Source organism: Coregonus lavaretus, assembly GCF_964263955.1.
Source record: "Coregonus lavaretus genome assembly, chromosome: 21".
Classification (NCBI taxonomy): Eukaryota; Metazoa; Chordata; class Actinopteri; order Salmoniformes; family Salmonidae; genus Coregonus; species Coregonus lavaretus.
In genome coordinates, this window is record NC_140008.1 from 20,371,337 (window position 1) to 20,391,475 (window position 20,139).

Consider the following 20,139-nt stretch of genomic DNA (forward strand, 5'->3'; position numbering starts at 1 on the left):
TTCTCATGTAACCCACTCACATTAGATGATCAACTATTCAATGGATCTCTCAAATCAAATCAAATGTTATTTGTCACATGCGCCGAATACAACTGGTGTAGACCTTACCGTGAAATGCTTACTTACAAGCCCTTAACCAACAACGCAGTTCAAGAAATAGAGTTTAAAAAATATTTACTAAATAAACTAAAGTAAAAAATAACAATAACGAGGCTATATACAGGGGGTACCGGTACCGAGTCAATGTGCGGGGGTACAGGTTAGCCGTGGTAATTTGTACATGTAGGTAGGGGTAAAGTAACTATGCTCTCTGGAACGTCCATGTGTCTGCATCATTTCAGAGGTGATCCAGTGGTTGTGTTATACATCATTGTTGTGGTCTGGGGGATGCAGCTGCAGCAGAGGGCATATGGGTGTCGCCTCTGGAGCCCCATGATGCTATTGGTTAGATTTGTTAGCCTTGAAGCACCTGCGCTCTGACATCTCTGACTCCTGCAGGAGGAATCTCTGTTACCTCCTCAATGCTCTCTAGCCCCATAGTTCTCTCCAGTAATGAAATCGCATGTGTGGCTTCAGGGTTTCTGTGTGTGTGAGTGTGCGTGTGTGCATGCTCGCGTGTGTGTCTGTACCCGCATGATTGTGTGTTAGTGTATTTTGTGTGTGTGTGTGTGCTTGTATTTGTGTGTTATGTGTTATATATTATGGGATTCTCCTCCAGACTTCCTGGAGTAGCTCAGGGAGTTAGGGACGAGGGTCTGCTCTATCAGAGCGGCTTCGCCCTACTTATCCATCCACCCACCTCTCTCTCTGCAGAGGCTCCTATCTGTTCTGTGGAAAAAGCTTGTCTGTGCATCAGACCATCACAGTCTGCCCCTGAACTTAGTCAGTTAGTCTATCTCACTCTCCCTGACTCCCCCCCTCTCGCTTTTTCTCTCGCTGTCTCTGTCTTTGTCTGTCAGGCTTTCTTCAATGAATGAACTAGCTAGGTATTGTGGTTTTGAAAGCTATTCCTAAGCTTCTCAATAGATTTTTTAAATTGACCCTAGATGGCCTTCAATAGGTCTCCAATAGGCCGTTTAGGATCAGTCTAATTCAATATCTTAATCAATTTAACATTTCAGATTTCACTTGACATATTGTTCAACTGAATTGCTGAAACAAGCAGATACAAATGACTTTACTGTAACAACTGATCACAATACCCTGTTGTTACTTGAACTGCTGATCCTCATCTATTAAGATGAAGAGGTGGCAAGAAAAAAAGAGATGAACAATAAGAGAGAAATGTATAAGAGATGGAGAGAGAGAGATAAAGAGAGGGATCTTCAATCACTATGGTTGACACTGTGTCCTTTACTGTGTCTCATCCCATCCTCTCCTCGTCATAATTAGTGTAATCACAAAAATGCAAAAGGCATCACCGAGTCCTGCGGTGTGTCTGCCTCTGACACATCTGGCACTGGGCTCTAATGAGGAGGCTACTGGTCTCCTCTTTTCCTCCCTTTCTCGTTATTCCTTATAAACAGCCTTCCACCCTCTCCTCTCTCCTCTCCCATACCTGGATCTGCAGTCATGGCTCCTCGCAAGGTTATTATAGTTTTGTGATTACATTTTTGTTTTTATTTATATTTGTATTTGAAATTCAGTTTAGTTTCAGGTAGTTTTCAGATTTGATTTACTAGTTTTTATTTAGTCTCAGTTTGATGAAAACATTTCTATTTAGTTTTTATAATATTTAGTTTCAGTTTTAGTTTTAGTGTTCGGGACAGAGTAGACTATGCGTGGGAGGCTAGGAGCCATTTATGTAAAAACATTTTTGGGGATGTCACTTCTTGCCACTGGGGGGCAGTAATAAATAATGTTATGGGCCAGGACCATAGACTTGGATAGACATAACATCTTTGTATCTGTGTCATGATGGCGTCTGTGAGAGCATGGACAGCGCCATTGAGGACATCTACATCATGAAATACAGTGCCTTCGGAAAGTATTCAGACCCCTTGACTTTTTCCACATTTTGTTACGTTACAGCCTTATTCTAAAATTGATTAAATAAATAAAAATCCTCAGCAATCTACACACAATACCCCATAATGACAAAGCAAATACAGGTTTTTAGAAATGTTTGCAAATTTATTACAAATAAAAAATAGAAATAACTTATTTTCATACGTATTCAGACCCTTTCCTATGAGACTCGAAATTGAGCTCAGGTGCATCCTATTTCCTTTGATCATCCTTGAGATGTTTCTACAACTTGATTGGATTCCACCTGTGGTAAATTCAATTGATTGGACATGATTTGGAAAGGCACACCTGTCTATATAAGGTCCCACAGTTGACAGTGCATGTCAGAGCAAAAACCAAGCCATAAGGTCGAAGGAATTGTCTGTAGAGCTCCGAGACAGGATTGTGTCGAGGCACATATCTGGGGAAGGGTACCAAAACATTTCTGTAGCATTGAAGGTCCCCAAGAAAACAGTGGCCTCCATCATTCTTAAATGGAAGAAGTTTGGAACCACCAAGACTCTTCCTAGAGCTGGCCACCCGGCCAAACTGAGCAAAAAGGGCTTTGGTCAGGGAGGTGACCAAGAACCTGATGGTCACTCTGACAGAGCTCTAGAGTTCCTCTGTGGAGATGGGAGAACCTTCCAGAAGGACAACCATCTCTGCAGAACTCCATCAATTAGGCCATTATGGTAGAGTGGCCAGATGGAAGCCACTCCACAGTAAAAGGCACATGACAGCCCGCTTGGAGTTTGCCAAAAGGCAGCTAAAGACTCTCAGACCATGAGAAACAAGATTCTCTGGTCTGATGAAACCAAGATTGAACTCTACATGGTAGAATAATAGTGAAGACATAAAAGCTATGAAATAATACATATGGAATCATGTAGTAACCAAAAAAGTGTTAAACAAATCAAAATATATTTTATATATTTGAGATTCTTCAAAGTAACCACCCTTTGCCTTGATGACAGTTTTGCACACTCTTGGCATTCTCTCAACCAGCTTCACTTGGAATGCTTTTCCAACAGTCTTGAAGGAGTTCCCACATATGCTGAGCACTTGTTGGCTGCTTTTCCTTCACTTTGTGGTCCAACTCATCCCAAACCATCTCCATTGGGTTGAGGTCGGGTGATTGTGGAGGCCAGGTCATCTGATGCAGCACGCCATCACTCTCCTTCTTGGTCAAATAGCCCTTAAATCAAATTTTATTTGCCACATGTGCCGAATACAACAGGTGTAGACATTACCGTGAAATGCTTACTTACAGCCCTTAACCAACAATGCAACAACAAAAAGGTGTTGAGAAAAAAATAGCAGAAGTAAAATAAAATAACAGTAGGGAGGCTATATACAGGGGGGTACCGGTGCAGAGTCTATGTTACACAGCCTGGAGGTGTGTTGGGTCATTGTCCTGTTGAAAAACAAGCGCAAATCAGATGGGATGGCATATCGCTGCAGAATGTTGTGGTAGCCATGCTGCTTAAGTGTGCCTTGAATTCTAAATAAACCACCGACGGTGTCACCAGCAGAGCACCCTCACACCATCACACCTCCTCCTCCATGCTTCACGGTGTGAACCACAAATGCGGAGATCATCCGTTCACCAACTCTGCGTCTCACAAAGACAAGGCGGTTGGAACCAAAAATCTCACATTTGGACTCATCAGACCAAAGGACACATTTCGACCGGTCTAATGTCCATTGCTCATGTTTCTTGGCCCAAGCAAGTCTCTTCTTCTTATTGGTGTCCTTTAGTAGTGGTTTCTTTGCAGCAATTCGACCATGAAGGCCTGATTCACGCAGTCTCCTCTGAACAGTTGATGTTGAGATGTGTCTGTTACTTGAACTCTGTGAAGCATTTATTTGGGCTGCAATTTCTGATGCTGGTAACTTTAATGAACTTAGCAGAGGTAACTCTGGGTCTTCCTTTCCTGTGGTGGTCCTCATGAGAGCCAGTTTCATCATAGCGCTTGATAGTTTTTGCGACTGCACTTGAAGAAACTTTCAAAGTTCTTGAAATCTTCCGGATTGATTGATCTTCATGTCTGAAAGTAATGATGCTGTCATTTCTCTTTGCTTATTTGAGCTGTTCTTGCCATAATATGGACTTGGTCTTTTACCAAATAGGGCTATCTTCTGTATACCACCCCTACCTTGTCACAACACAACTGATTGGCTCAAACGCATTAAGAAGGAAACAAATTCCACAGATTAACTTTTAACAAGGCACACCTGTTAATTGAAATGCATTCCAGGTGACTACCTCATGAAACTGGTTGAGTGAATGCCAAGAGTGTGCGAAGCTGTCATCAAGGCAAAGGGGGGCTATCACATGTATCACTGACTAACCCCTTCAAATACTGTTAATAAAAACAGCTGAAACAACAGCAAAAACATAAGCAGTACAACATTTCTTCACAAATCTATCAGTTTACAGCCAGCCAGCTTGTGTGTGTGTGTGTTTCTGTTTAACCAAACAAGATTTTCTGGTTTATCTTCAAGAATAATCTGCGTCCCAGAGAGGTGGTCATTCGGTTTCTCAAGCCCGATGACAGTTGTCCACAGCCAGAAAATATTCTCGCCATGAATGGTTGGGATGCATGGGCAGAAACCAGATCCTGTGCCACAGGGCACATCTTTAGATAAACAGCCATGCTTTCCTACCAGAACTGGAGAGGTGACTGTAAACATGGCCCCGTTTACCTCTCCCAGGTATTTCTGCTTCTGCAGCTCACACGGGGCACTTAATGCCCTGCCAGGTTGACCCTCCGGATGGACAGTGACCTCAGACACAATCTTCGATGCGAGGAAACTATATTTCTGAAGCACTGTGGTCGAGATGCTTGCTGGAGTCATCTTGCTGGCATATTCCTAGGGTCCTGCTGCTCCACTGCTGTACTCTCTGGTTTGCTGAAGTACAAAATACTCTGCTTCCCTCATCAGTGGCTCCATCTCTGTTGAGTGATGTGCCAGAGACACTTGGGTCCATCAGGCAAGCTGCTGCAGGGGTTGGATTGAAGTTGGCTCACAGAGGATTCAGTGTGCATGCGAAGCGCTCATGCAGTGACTTCAGGAGGACCTGTGCCAACTGTTTTGCAATAGTAGTTGACTGAAAGTGTGCCTCCAGGTTGAGAAGGCACAGCACCACATCAGACAGCGACTGGCTGTCAGTTTGAAGTTGGTCAGTGTGGATTGCGAACGGCATCAGCAACTTCACAAGCTGTTCTTGACCCAGTCATGCTTCGTGCTCGCCCTCTGATTTCTTCTCTGTTAGCTAGTGATAGTGATGTACAAGCTAGGCCTTGAAACATCGGCATCTACTGGCAGCATTTACCCACCAGCTTCAGAAGCTCGAAAACCCCATTAGAAAAGAAAGCTTGAAAATCCCATTTGATTTTTGCCCAAAGTTTAGAAGAAAAAAATGAAAACGAAACATAATTTATGATGGCTTTTATTTAATTTTAGTTAGTTTTGCAGTCAAAGATAATAGTTTCAGTATAGTTTTAGTTTTTCAAATGTTTTTCGTTTTTAATGCAGTTTACTAATGTTTTTCCAATTGTAGTTTTTATTTTAGTTTCAGTTTTTGTTCACTATAATAACCTTGCCTCCTCATTTCACCAACCCGCTCCTTTTGACTTCCTAATTAATCATTTATGTCAGTGAAGAAGGCCGTCTAAACTCCATGGAACTCACCACTCCAGGCCAGCTTCAAGGCAGAGCTGGGCTCTGAGGCTGAATCGCACAGCTCATTATGCTCCGCAGTTCTTTTGATGAGGGAACAATTTATGTTAAAAAGGGCATAGTTAATCACTTTAAATCAGGCTACAGGAATGTCTGTCTGTGTAGGCAGGTTCAGGGGTGGGTGTGTGGGTGGTTGGACTGATCTCACGACATGCAGACCACGGTGCTGAGCAGAATTTTTTTCCATCATTCTAAATGGCTAGTGAGCTAGGCTATTCAAACATGAAAGTCATTACGTGTGCATTCTCTCACACAAATACTTTCATGTGTTACTTTCATCAACAATATATCAATCTTTCAACAAGTCATGTGCTACATAATTGTTTGTATTAAACTCTCCATTCTCTCTCACATCTCTTCCCTCCTCAGTTATGTGGGCCGTGTTGTGTGTAACGGCCTTCAGGCCCAGAAAAACAACCCAGAGATCAAGGTCCGCAGTATCGACCCCATCCTGGTGGGAGCTAGAGACAGACTAGAACAGTTCAAACAGGTATGTCTCACTACCACTGTTTCTCCTTCACTTTGAAATGTGACTGTAAACGTGACCACTGATGACACCAACATGTCAGTCACATACCATTCTGATACCTCTTCTACAAACTTAATAATATTCCTATTTCAGGTTTGGACAGAAATGTTGGATGAGGACAAATGTTGGAGTTGTATTCAGGGCAATTATCTGCAGACATATGGATCAAATCAAATCAAATTGTATTGGTCACATGCGCCGAATACAACAGGTGCAGACATTACAGTGAAATGCTTACTTACAGCCCTTAACCAACAGTGCATTTATTTTAAACAAAAAAAGTAAAAATAAAACAACAACAAAAAAAGTGTTGAGAAAAAAAAGAGCAGAAGTAAAATAAAGTGACAGTAGGGAGGCTATATATACAGGGGGGTACTGTTGCAGAGTCAATGTGCGGGGGCACCGGCTAGTTGAGGTAGTTGAGGTAATATGTACATGTGGGTAGAGTTAAAGTGACTATGCATAAATAATTAACAGAGTAGCAGCAGCGTAAAAAGGATGGGGTGGGGGGGGGCAGTGCAAATAGTCCGGGTAGCCATGATTAGCTGTTCAGGAGTCTTATGGCTTGGGGGTAGAAGCTGTTGAGAAGTCTTTTGGACCTAGACTTGGCACTCCGGTACCGCTTGCCGTGCGGTAGCAGAGAGAACAGTCTATGACTAGGGTGGCTGGAGTCTTTGACAATTTTGAGGGCCTTCCTCTGACACCGCCTGGTATAGAGGTCCTGGATGGCAGGAAGCTTGGCCCCAGTGATGTACTGGGCCGTATGCACTACCCTCTGTAGTGCCTTACGGTCGGAGGCCAAGCAGTTGCCATACCAGGCGGTGATGCAACCAGTCAGGATGCTCTCGATGGTGCAGCTGTAGAATTTTTTGAGGATCTGAGGACCCATGCCAAATCTTTTCAGTCTCCTGAGGGGGAATAGGCTGTATAGGATGTATAGCACATCTCGAGTGTGCAAACAGCTGTGTCCAACATGTCTGTTGCACTATATTATCAAAGATACTGGTAACTAACCCAATATATATCATCTGCATTGTTTCCAATGGGAGCAAATGAAGCATAGTGGGCAGAACAAGCAAGGAGCTGGGCAAAGCAAAGTATGAGCTACCGTGTTTTAGCATGTATTTGCACATTTCCGTTAGGGAACACCTTTCTGTGAAGTGTGTGTGTGAAATGACTAAATTCGTCCTTGCACTCCTTCTAAAAACCAAAAGATTTGCAACTTTGGCAAAATTTGCAGAATGTCGGCCAAGTTTAATCTAGCTCCATTTTCTCACACTTCCCGCCACTGGACTTCCTCACATCGCAATATTTGGTGGTGAGTGGAAGTTCTAAACGGATGCTTCAGATTTATACAGTTGAAGTCGGAAGTTTACATACACCTTAGCCAAATACATTTAAACTCAGTTTTTCACAATTCCTGACATTTAATCCTAGTAAAAATTCCCTGTCTTAGGTCAGTTAGGATCACCACTTTATTTTAAGAATGTGAAATGTCAGAATAACAGTAGAGAGAATGATTTATTTAAGCTTTTATTTCTTTCATCACATTTCCAGTGGGTCAGAAGTTTACATATACTAAATTAGTATTTGGCCTTTAAATTGTTTAACTTGGGTCAAACGTTTCGGATAGCCTTCCAGTAGCTTCCCACAATAAGTTGGGTGAAATTTGGCCCATTCCTCCTGACAGAGCTGGCGTAACTGAGTCAGGTTTGTAGGCCTCCTTGCTCGCACACGCTTTTTCAGTTCTGCCCACAAACGTTCTATAAGATTGAGGTCAGGGCTTTGTAATGGCCACTCCAATACCTTGACTTTGTTGTCCTTAAGCCATTTTGCCACAACTTTGGAAGTATGCTTGGGGTCATTGTCCATTTGGAAGACCCATTTGTGACCAAGCTTTAACTTCCTGACTGATGTCTTGAGATGTTGCTTCAATATATCCACATAATTTTCCTTCCTCATGATGCCATCTATTTTGTGAAGTGCACCAGTCCCTCCTGCAGCAAAGCACCCCCACAGAATGATGCTGCCACCCCCGTGCTTCACGGTTGGGATGGTTTTCTTCGGCTTGCAAGCTGCCCCCTTTTTCCTCCAAACATAACGATGGTCATTATGGCCAAACAGTTATATTTTTGTTTCATCAGACCAGAGGACATTTCTTCAAAAAGTACGATCTTTGACCCCATGTGCAGTTGCAAACCGTAGTCTGGCTTTTTTATGGCGGTTTTGGAGCTGTGGCTTCTTCCTTGCTGAGCGGCCTTTCAGGTTATGTCGATATAGGACTCATTTTACTGTGGATATAGATTTGCACTTTTCACACCAAAGTACGTTCATCTCTAGGAGACAAAACGCGTCTCCTTCCTGAGCGGTATGACGGCTGCGTGGTCCCATGGTGTTTATACTTGCGTACTATTGTTTGTACAGATGAACATGGTACCTTCAGGCGTTTGGAAATTGCTCCCAACGATGAACCAGACTAATGGAGGTCTACAATTTATTTTCTGAGGTCTTGGCTGATTAATTTGGATTTTCCCATGATGTCAAGCAAAGAGGCACTGAGTTTGAAGGTAGGCCTTGAAATACATCCACAGGTACACCTCCAATTGACTCAAATTATGTCAATTAGCCTATCAGAACCTGACATCATTTTCTGGAATTTCCCAAGCTGTTGAAAGGCACAGTCAACTTAGTGTATGTAAACTTCTGACCCACTGGAATTGTGATACAGTGAATTATAAGTGAAATAATCTGTCTGTAAACAATTGTTGGAAAAATTACTTGTGTCATGCACAAAGTAGATGTCCTAACCGACTTGCCAAAACTATAGTTTGTTAACAAGAAATATGTTGAGTGGTTGAAAAACGAGTTTTAATGACTCCAACCTAAATGTATGTAAACTTCCGACTTCAACTGTACATCCTGTGAGACATCTGGCTCCTTCTTCTATCTGTGATATTATGTTGGTTGATGTCCAGGACTCTGAGTTAACATTGGACCTGGGCCTACTGTACTGTACTGTTCTGGGTTCTGATGAGTCAGTGGAGTGGACAGGACCTTTCTGTCTGGTCATACGCTCTCATCTGGGCCCATGGCACCGGGATGAACCAGGTCAGAGGTCACAGATGGCGTGTCGTCACTGAAATGGTGCCTCCAGTGATAGCTGCTCTCCATCATGTGACAGAGGGATAAAGACCTGATGGATATAAGGACGGATGTATGCAGTGTGACACACCCATTGTAAAGGGAATAGGGGAGTTCACATCCTTTCCACTTAGATGCTGTTCACACCAGTCGTGGTAAATAGATTTGTGTGTTATTACACATTTTTTGATGCCTTTTTTATTGCTTGGTGCTCGGTACAAATTACGTCATTGGAGTGGATTCAGATGTGCGTCTCTTGAGGACTGAGAGAGAGGAACAGACATCCAACTAGCTCACAGGCCTGTGGACATGCCAGCCAAATCTGACCAAACTGTCCTGGTGGACCCATCACAGATACTTTGATAGATAGTAAAGCCAGTTGCACCCCTCAACCGCTCAGGCATTCACTGGGACATTCACTATGAGAATGGAACAAAATAACCCACCAATGCATCATAGATAAAGGAGCTCAATGCAAAGCATCATAGATCATGGAGGAGGAGGCTGTGGCGTCAACGAGGCAGGAAGTAGGGGTCACACATGGTACTGTATGTTTTATTCAGCCAGTTATTCTAATCTTGTCTGGCCGCGACCTCCTCCCTCCTCCCCCTTCCCCTGCTGTGTGTGTGTCTGGGGTAATTGGTGGCGTCTCGGAGGCCTGGCCTTGTGCAAACAGCCCTGTCCCTCTGATAAATGCAGTGTGAACCCAGTGCTCTTAATGGCTGGATGCCCACGGAAGCGACAGCGATTTCACCGCTGGGAAAATCTGGCCCTTGGCGACGGGAGGACAGACATTGCATAGGAGTTGCAGTATATCTGTTTCATAATATGTTTTCAGCTTCTCTCACTCCCTACACCTCGAAGTCTTAAGAGTTCAAATAATGTTTTAGCTAGCTACTGTCACTGTAGACCAAGATAATGTGCCAGGTGTGTGCTTAGAACTGGAGGTGGGTCCTTCAATCTGCTGCATCATTCCACATATAACCGGTAGATACACTTACAGACTAACAGTCTTTTTTGAGGTCTTCAACCTGAGGAACAGTTTGAGCAATTCAACACGTCAGCAGATACAGAAGAGACACAAGGAGCATTGAAGCCAGATTTTTGTTATGTAAATGTCATTTAACCTAAATGTTCCCTGAGCTAGAAGCCAAAGCAAATTTTCCCCTCAGCCTTTCCAGAGAGACTTTATGCAGACTGCAGAGTCAAAGGCGCTTAGGGAACAGTCCCTCCCTGCCTGGCTAGTCTGCCAGGAGCTCTGTTCTGACCTTTGTGGAGCTGAAAGGCTACCGATATTGCTGTGATGATACCAGTATCGCAATATTTATTCCACGAGGCTGACCAAACTTTTTAGTACTTTAAAAAACTGCTGTATGTAAAATATTGTGTGCTATAGCTTGGAAAATAAATAAATGTGACTCTGGATGACAACATAATGATGTTTGTTTCCAACATTAGGGCTGTTTTCCTTAAGAAGTTATATCCGCTTCGTGCTTTGTTTCCTTGCCACGATACTAACGAGTATCGCGATACTGGTATCGTCCCGGCCCTAGCTACCAGACCCGTTGAGTCCTGTTGTGCTGTGTTTGTGTCTCGCCCCCAAACTCCACCCACTGTCTCTCGCTGTCACTCTCGTTCTCTCTGATACTATATTTTTCTGTATACTTTCTTTTCATTGTCTTGCTTTGTTAGAAGTGTCCTAACAGTGCCCTGTGTGCCCAAAATAAGTTTATCTTTATCTAAAGTTGGTCTCAAAGTGTTATACAGATGAAGGTATTAATCATTAGCCAACATTATTCACTCTTACAATTACTATATTCTGGTTGAGTCAATTCTTAATAAATTAGGTTATCTTTAGACAGTTTGAAGCAGAGTATGCCTGGGAAGCCATCAGATCACCTCCCATGCTTGGTGTGAGAGCAAGGATTTCCCCTGTTATCACCCCAGACTAATGCGATCAGCAATGATCATGTCGGCTGTTAGCGGGGAGTTCTAAAAAGAGGGATACTTGGTGGCCAGCCCATTGTTCCAGCTGTTTCTGGGAGGGGATTGGGAAGAGAGGAGAGGCACACAGCTCATCTGGCCCTCTGGGAGCCATTTAACTTCTGTCTCTTATTACTTCATTAAAAACAGACGTGACTGGGTTAGTTTCTGTGGGCTGGCCCAGCCTGGCCCGAACAGAGCAGGCTATCTCTTCAAAGCAGCCAGAGGCTGGGAACATCTATCAGAGAGGTGGGGAGGGGAGTAGAAACCTGAGGAGTCAATGTAAGCACTTACATGGCTAAGAGCTCAATGTGAGAGAGAAAAGTGATTTACAGGATTACATGTGTTTTATGGCCACTGTACCTGAGGGGAGAGAGAACGTTCACAACGTTCACAGCCAGTGTCAGTGTGCTTGTTTTTCTAACCCTGACTGGGACCATGCCCGCCTTTATAACTAACAAATCACACATAAGAGATTAGATTAAGATTTTTAGATTTTCCCCATGTGTATCAAGGTTAATTTGAAATGGAGGAATCTTCAACCCCAAATAATGATCTCATTTGATTTCCTGAAGAAGGCATTAACCTTCCTTTTTGGAGTTTATTTCAAATGTCCTCTACTTTGAAATAATAAAGAATCCTCTATGGATTTCAGAAAGCCTGGATTTATTTGCTGTGATAGCTGCTCTGGTGAGGTCGAGTTCGAGGTCCGATCTGGCTGACGTTGCTTTGGTTCCTTTTGACCAGTATGGAACAGAAACAAGTTGTGACTAATACAGGAAATATACTGTGGGTTTTCACAACATTGCAGCATCTGCCTTAAAACATTAGCTATGTTGGCCTAGCCATGTGTCTATCACAGTACAGTGTAAGATCCTGAGATAACAACATGTAGAAAGAGAGCGAGAGAGATAGAGAGAGAGATAGAGAGAGAGAGAGAGAGAGAGAGAGAGAGAGAGAGAGAGAGAGAGAGAGAGAGAGAGAGAGAGAGAGAGAGAGAGCTTCGCAAAACAGATACGAGAAAAATCTGCAGTTGAAATCAGTTCTTGACTGTTTATCCAAGTTGGTGGGTCAATTAATCATGTGGAATTAGCATCATGGAAAAGCATACTCAGCAAATTGAGGTTGAGGCTCACTACTTTTACACAATTCTCTTTTTCCTATGATAATTTATGCATGAGATTTATCTTCTTGGATCAAGTAATGTGCCATGTAGGTTTTCTCATTAAAAATGATCTATATATCATCTTTTAGTTATTAAGAATTATAAGGTACATGTATTTTTGTGCATGACAATATTTCCTTTTTTGTCTGTTTAAATATTACTGACTAGCCATGAGACTAGGGGTGTAACGATTCACCAAACCCACGGTTCCGTATGTACAGTGTCTTCAGAAAGATTTTTTAAAAAAAATCCACATTATGTTGTGTTACAGCCTGAATTTAAAATTGATTAAATTCCGATGTTTTGTCACTGGCCTACACACAATACCCCATTATGTCAAAGTGGAATTATGTTTTCAAAATGTTAAAAAATGTATTTAAAATTAAAAGCTAAAGGTCTTGAGTCAATAAGTATTCAGCCCCTTTGTTATGGCATGACTAAATAAGTTCAGGAGCAAAAATGTGCTTACCAAGTCCCATAATAAGTTGCATGGACTCACTCTGTGTGCAATAATAGTGTTTAACATGATTTTGGAATGACTACCTCATCTCTGTAAGGTCCTTTAGTCAAGCAGTGAATTTCAAACACAGATTCACACCACAAAGACCAGAGAGGTTTTCCAATGCCTCGCAAAGAAGGGCACCTATTGGTAGATGGGTAAAAATGTTTTAAAGCAGACATTGAATATCCCTTTGAGCGTGGAGAAGTTATTAGTTACACTTTGGATGGTGTATCAATACACCAAGTCACTACAAAGATACAGACGTCCTTCCTAACTCAGTTGGTGGAGAGGAAGGAAACCGCTCAGGGATTACACCATGAGGCCAATGGTGACTTTAAAACTGTTACAAAGTTTAATGGCTGTGATAGGAGAAAACTGAGGATGGATCAACAACATTGTAGTTACTCCACAATACTAACTTAATTGACAGAGGGAAAAGAAGGAAGCCTGTACAGAAGAAAATATTTTTTGAAAATTCATCCTGTTTGCAAGGCCAAACCTACACTGGAGTTGCTTACCAAGAAGACAGTGAGTGGCCGAGTTACAGTTTTGACTTAAATCTACTTGAAAATCTATGGCAAGACCTGAAAATGGTTGTCTAGCATTGATCAACAACTAATATGACAGAGCTTCAATAATTTTGAAAAGAATAATGGGTAAATGTTGCACAATCCAGCTGTGGAAAGCTCTTCGAGACTTACTCAGAAAGACGCTGCCTAAGGTGTTTCTACAAAGTATTGACTCAGGAGTGTGAATACGTATGTAAATTAGATATTCCTGCATTTCATTTTTTATAAATTAGCAAACATTTCTAAAAACATGTTTTCACTTTGTCATTATGGGGTATTGTGTGTAAATGGGTGAGAAAAAAAGTATATTTATTCCATTTTGAATTCATGCTGTAACACAACAACATGTGGAATAATTCAAGAGGTATTAATACTTACTTACTGCTTTTTGGGGTCACAGTTCAGTTCAGTTTCATTCACAATGTTCAGCATTCACAATGTTCCTGGCATTGTCTGTTGTGACAGGATTGTTATGTTGGGCCAGTCAAGTTTCTAATCTGATGCTGCGTTTTGAACCATGTGGGAGGTGGGAATTTACCAGTTGTGATGTCGGAAAAAGCAGTTGGATGCATTCATGTGATTTGAACTCGTTGAGAAACGCTGATTGGCTAATGACCAACAAGCTGCGTCACCATAAACTAAATGTACAGCTATCATGCTTGTAAACAAATTATAGAGTTCAGAAACCACATTAATAGCTTGCTTTTTATAAATAATGTTTTGTTGTTGCATTTAACTACCGAAAATGCAATTTCCTTAGTAGGTGACATCAGAGGTCACCATGTGGGAGAAGTGGGTGCTAAGGATGATAGACGAGTTTCCCAAGTAATTACCAGTTGGAGGGCCGTTCAAGTGGATTTTTCCCAGTCGCAAGTGGTAAATTCCCACTTCTACCTTGGTTACGAATGCACCATGACACTGCCTCCTTCAGTGCCAGATGCGCACTTGTGACTCATAAAGGGGGCGTGTCTGTAGTGCGGTACATCTCCCACTCCGGGGAAATGTGATGGGCTGTCACTGTTAAGTAAGTACAACATAGGGTGCGTTGGCCAATTCATTGAACATTTTGGCTTTGGCTTGCTTATATAGAGCGGGTACTACCTGTTTTCTGAAATGGGTGCAAGAGGGAAGTTCGTAACGGGGCTTGAGCACTTTCACGAGGTGCTGCCTGAAACTCCCTATTCTCAATCACAGAGAATGGGCGCATATCCGCGGCTATAAACCAAAGACTGTAAAACATATAAACATAGCCTACTTATCGCTCTTGTAATTTATTTGGCCCAGTCATAATCAGATGCCAAGGGCTGCTTGAATGCAGAGGGGAGACAATGTGTTGTTTCTTTGCGTTTCCGTCTTGCTCCGGTATACTGGGGTGATGTCGGCGTAAATGTGTCAACATATTTGAGGTGTTGGCAGCTGCATAGGCTATTCTTGTTGAGCGTGGCGACATACTGTTAATGTTCTATCCACAACTCTCTGTCCATCGCCGTTGTAATCTATTAGGAAGCCAAAATGTTCCCAAACTGGAGATTTAAACAATGATTGAGGAGCCTCCAATTCTGGTTTATCGACCCCAGCACTTGCCATCGTACAGAACTAGTTCCCGGCTGCCCCTCACAAAAGGACAGTTTGAAATGCTCCAATTAAGATTAGAATTTTGATGAACGTGCACATAGGCTCTAGTTGTTTTAACGGAATAGCCTGAAATGTTTTTTCAGCTCAGATTTACTCAAGAGGCATAAGCCTACGACGCAGCGTAGTCATAGCCTATAAGCCTAGTGTTTTGATGTATTCATTCGGGTTCACAGTGCGGACCATTTGGTACGAATACGTGTAGCGTTACACCCTACATGACAGCCATGAGTCTTAAATAGCTCCATATGGGAGTCTGCCACCACAAACATGCACACACACACACACACACATACATTAGGTTAGAATAAAAGCCCCCACCGATAGGTTTGTTGAGTCCCGCTAGGATGGTTGACGAGAGAGCTTTTTCAGTAATTCTTCATGAACAGACTAGCAGAGGTTTTAATGAGCTAACACTGTTGTTTATGAAGAGCATCCATCCTCCAAAAAAGCAAATTAAGAAGCAATCACAGACACAGGAAGCCAATTAATGGCACTGTAAAGGCTTAATGTTCTCCTGACACACACATATAGATGGGTATAATCACACACACAGCACACACACACACAACGTGGGCAATTAAGGGCAAGGTGAGTGGGATTGGGATGCTGTCATGCAATTAGAACATTTGATGCTGATGTGATTCTATGTGAACATGCCTGCCTCTATGAATTAATTATGGGAATTCTACATGTGGTATTACAAGGCCTAGTACTAGTACCAATTGTCCCAGTGGGTTATGATACAATATTCATCTGAGAGGGGACATTAAACATGTAATTATAATAAAACCAGAAGATTATGATATGGAGAGAGGTAGAGTTCGAGAAATAAAATATGAAACTAGAGAAAAGGAGAAAGCACATAAAGATAGATATAAAGAGATTGTGTAAGGAATTTGTAGGCCTATACCCTTGCAATGACACAAGTGTTTCTCAGTCAGTGTTCAGACTGCCCGAGGAGATCCAGGTCTTTTGTGTTTTCCAGACCTTTTCAATGACACTACAAGACAATACAATATGCTCACATTTAGACTTTACAGAGTGCGCAAGCTGGTTGAGAGAATGCCTAGAGTGTGCAAAGCTGTCATCAAGGCAAAGGGTGGCTACTTTGAAGAATCTCAAATATAAAATATATTTTGGTTTGTTTAACACTTTTTTGGTTACTACATGATTCCATATGTGTTATTTCATAGTTTGATGTCTTCACTGTTATTCTACAATGTAGAAAATAGTAAAAATAAAGAAAAACCCTTAAATGAGTAGGTGTGTCCAAACCTTTGACTGGTAGTGTAGGTAGAGGTCAATCAGTCACAGCTGTGTTGCCATGGTTCCTCTCTTACACAACATGTAATTGGTTTAAAGCCATGGATAATTAGAGAGCCCTCTGAGTTGATTAGGCCATAGTCGCAGCCGGGGATATTTAATTGTCTTTTTTCAACTCCTTCACTTCTAGCCCTTATGCTCCGCAAGCTAGCTACAGTGTCTCTCCACACAACATTTAACTGCAGCCAATCACTCTGTGAACTCATGAATACGGCTATTAAATTAGACTTTTCATTTGTGGAAATGTAATTATATTACGCAAGATTTAATGTGCTTATCACACCTCACAGGGTCTCCATGTCGTGGGACTCTGGGAGGTCAAAGAGGGGGCAGGGAGGGGGCAGAGAAGGGCCAGTGTTTAATTTAGTACACGATGAAGGACAAATAATTGCATCTACTTGAATACGTTGAGGTACATGAACTGGCCCCTAATCTCTTAACCTGTGTGGTATCAGCAATCAGTAAGATTGGACCTTGTACTTAATGAGTAAGTGGACTGTAGACCATGGTCAGTTACCTCCTCAATGGGAAATGCAAAGCACTCTTATGAAATGTGCCTACTGTACAGTATGTGAATCCAAACAATTATTTCTACTGAACCAGCAGCATTAGTTTTAAATCATATCAAATAGGATTCCCAATTTAAGCAGTGCGAAAAAGTGTTGCATTGTCTCTCGTAGGGCAGCAACATAATCTGCCTTTCTGCTGTAGTAACTTCCCCAGAGGCAGCAACATCACTAGTGTGCCCTGTGCTATAGAATATTGTACATAGTATATTACTATTGATGTTACTGCCTCTTCTTCAGCCAATAAATCCTTGTATGTTGAGGGTATGGAAGATCAGATAATCCTTGCGTTTTCACCCTAACCCAAAACATCACTGGTCGTTGTATGAGTTATGATCCGTGATCAATTGAAACAGTTGTTGGCCCACACACCGTCCATTCCTCTGTGGCGGCAGGCTTACCCTAAACTATACCAGTATTCACTTTCCACAAAGGCAAATTCAGCTCTGTTCTTATAATACTTTGAGATGCCATTCCCATTCCCTTTGAATAGGCCTTATCAATCTCTTCACATAGTTTCCTTTCTGGTGGTTGTGCAGTAGTTGCTGACGTTTGTTTTCCTCATTTTGTTTCACTTGTCAGATGAACCAACATTTGGAACAACACACACAAGACTATAGTTGTTTATTGCCACCTTTTGTTTAACAAGAACGCCCTCATTTGTTTTCGTGATATTGATCTGTGATATGTGCAAAAGCGAATCTTCCCATTCACAGAGAACAAGTGTAGTTGCCATGCTTCCCTGCCTGCTACTTTATTCATTTGTGTCAAATGGGTTGTTCTCAAAATCAACCCAAGACTGGCTCATCACATGCCTGGTTGGTCAGATGTAATAATGCTGAAAAGGGAAAAACATAAAATCAAAAATCTTAGCTCTGTCTACTAATGTGCTGATAGGTTGTCGTTGGGGTTTTTCCTCTTGTTTTTGCATCATTAACTGTTTTTTTGGGGGGGGGGGTGGGGTGGTGGGGTGGAGACCCCCACTACTCACAGTACTACACTCACTGACACAGGGCTATTTTATTACTGATGAATATGCACATGTTCTGTCCTATGTCAATATCAACTTGTTAACAACAGTGTGAGTACCCTAATATGTATTGTGTGCTCTAGCATTAATCTGTCTATTTAATCATGTTTTGTTTGAACAGTGGAACAGTGCAGAATTGGATGTGGCTTATTTTCAAGTAGGATGACCCCAGTTGACCTCTGACCTGTGTGTTGCAGGAAATGCAGGGTCAGATGGGCTGGGCAACAGACTGGGGGGCGTGGGTGGAGACGGGCAGTGGGACGAGAGAAGAGGCCAGCGGAGAGTGTGACGATGAGGATGGATGTCAAGGATCTGGAGATGAAGACTTTACCAGTGAGTCTGTTTACTCCTCTCTCCCCTCCTTTTCCTCAGCTGCCTATCATTCCTGCCCTCCCTCCCCATACTCTCTTCTACCACAGTCAATCAGACTCCCTGTAGATGAGACTGCTGTCAGATGTCAGAGACTCATGTTGAAAACTGTCTGTGTCACAGGTCAGATGGTTATTCACTACAAGACAATATGTTGTTGTTGCGTCAGCAGCCTTTTCCTCTCTCGCAGATGGAGCCATGTCTATACCTTTCCCTCGTGACATTATATGCTGCTATATGCAAATTGGCCTTAGAACAGGCTGTCAAAAGCTGTCAGTGAGATGACATTAGTAAACATATCTGGCTCTTGTGTGGGTTTAACCTTGTGGACGTAGAATATTTAAATTACTTCACGTCGAATTGTTATTTAATGCTTTGGGGTAGAACTGGCTCATATAATGGCTGTACACCAGCACTACTGCAATACAAATTGTTCATTATTGTATACACAGACTCATAAACACTCTCACTCTGTCTTTGTAAGAGCTGTCTTTGTGTTAGCAACTTTAACAGAATAGATGTGAAAATGTTTGAAGCTGATTGCAGATTGCTCGTTTATCCAGTCTCTTATTCAGATCATGAGAGAGAGAGAGAACAAGAAGAGAGAGAGAGAGAAGCAAGGGAGTGAGAAGAGTGAGAGAGAAGAGGAATGATAAGCATTGATCCATGGTTCAGACAGTGGCTCTAAGATCTGTGGAGCATGTAAATGACACTTATCTGTCTGATGGTGATTGCCATGCTCCAGCAGGCTGCCTGAGGTCTTCAGAAGAGGACGGTAAAAGCTTTTTCTCAAGTCCTCCACAACACAGCTCAACCGGGGCATTTAAAACTAGAACCGCTGGGCCTCGAGGGACCCCCCTTTGAGCTTATGAGCGAGCAGTCATTCTGACTGCAACATTCTAACAGTGTAATTAATACATTTCAAATATGCTATAACAAAAATAATTATTTGGTTGTGTTTATGAAGGTCTTGAGTAACATTAGAATACAAAAAATATATATTTCAAATAAGACAATAGCATTTTCATTAGTGTATGTTACTGTAGGCTAATGTAAAAACTGAAAAACACAAAAATTGAAGTGTTCAATACATTTTATTTGTGGAGTGCCTGTGTTGCAACTATGAAACAGAAAGCATATGTAACGACAAAATAAAAAAAATACCCCAACCACCAAGACGCACGGTCAGCAAGATGCGCGGTCAAATGATGAAAGCATCAGTAGCCTAAACATCATTATAAGCGCCAAGTGTGCTTGATAAATAGTGAAAATCAGCAGAAAAGCAATGAAGGCATTGTAATGAACATAAGTGTCGATATGACAGCAGCAGTCAAAAATAGTCAATTATTGTCAGCTCGTGCTTACATGGTGTGCGTCTTCACGCAATGGCATCAGTTGGAGCATGTCCATGTCACATAAACAACGATAGCTGGTGAGTGTGTTGCTGATGTTGTTTTTTGCTTGAGATGTAGGGCATGCCCAGCAAACCAAAATTGGTTCTGTGAAAGTTCCCAGAACATTCGTTAGGTCGCGTGTTCTCATAACATAAAAACCGTCCAGTCGTGTTGAAGATTAT

The 20,139-nt window shown here is 42.1% G+C and overlaps 1 protein-coding gene across 1 annotated transcript in view; it reads left to right on the top strand.

Moving 5' to 3' along the window:
* The window catches only part of LOC311149308 (glypican-5-like), a 158,308-nt gene that overhangs the window by 104,655 nt on the left and 33,514 nt on the right, over positions 1-20,139 (top strand). Inside the window, exons 7-8 of the mRNA XM_084186446.1 lie at positions 6,121-6,241; positions 18,392-18,527. Coding sequence (XP_084042572.1) covers positions 6,121-6,241; positions 18,392-18,527 — 257 coding nt within the window. The remainder of the gene's footprint in view (positions 1-6,120; positions 6,242-18,391; positions 18,528-20,139) is intronic.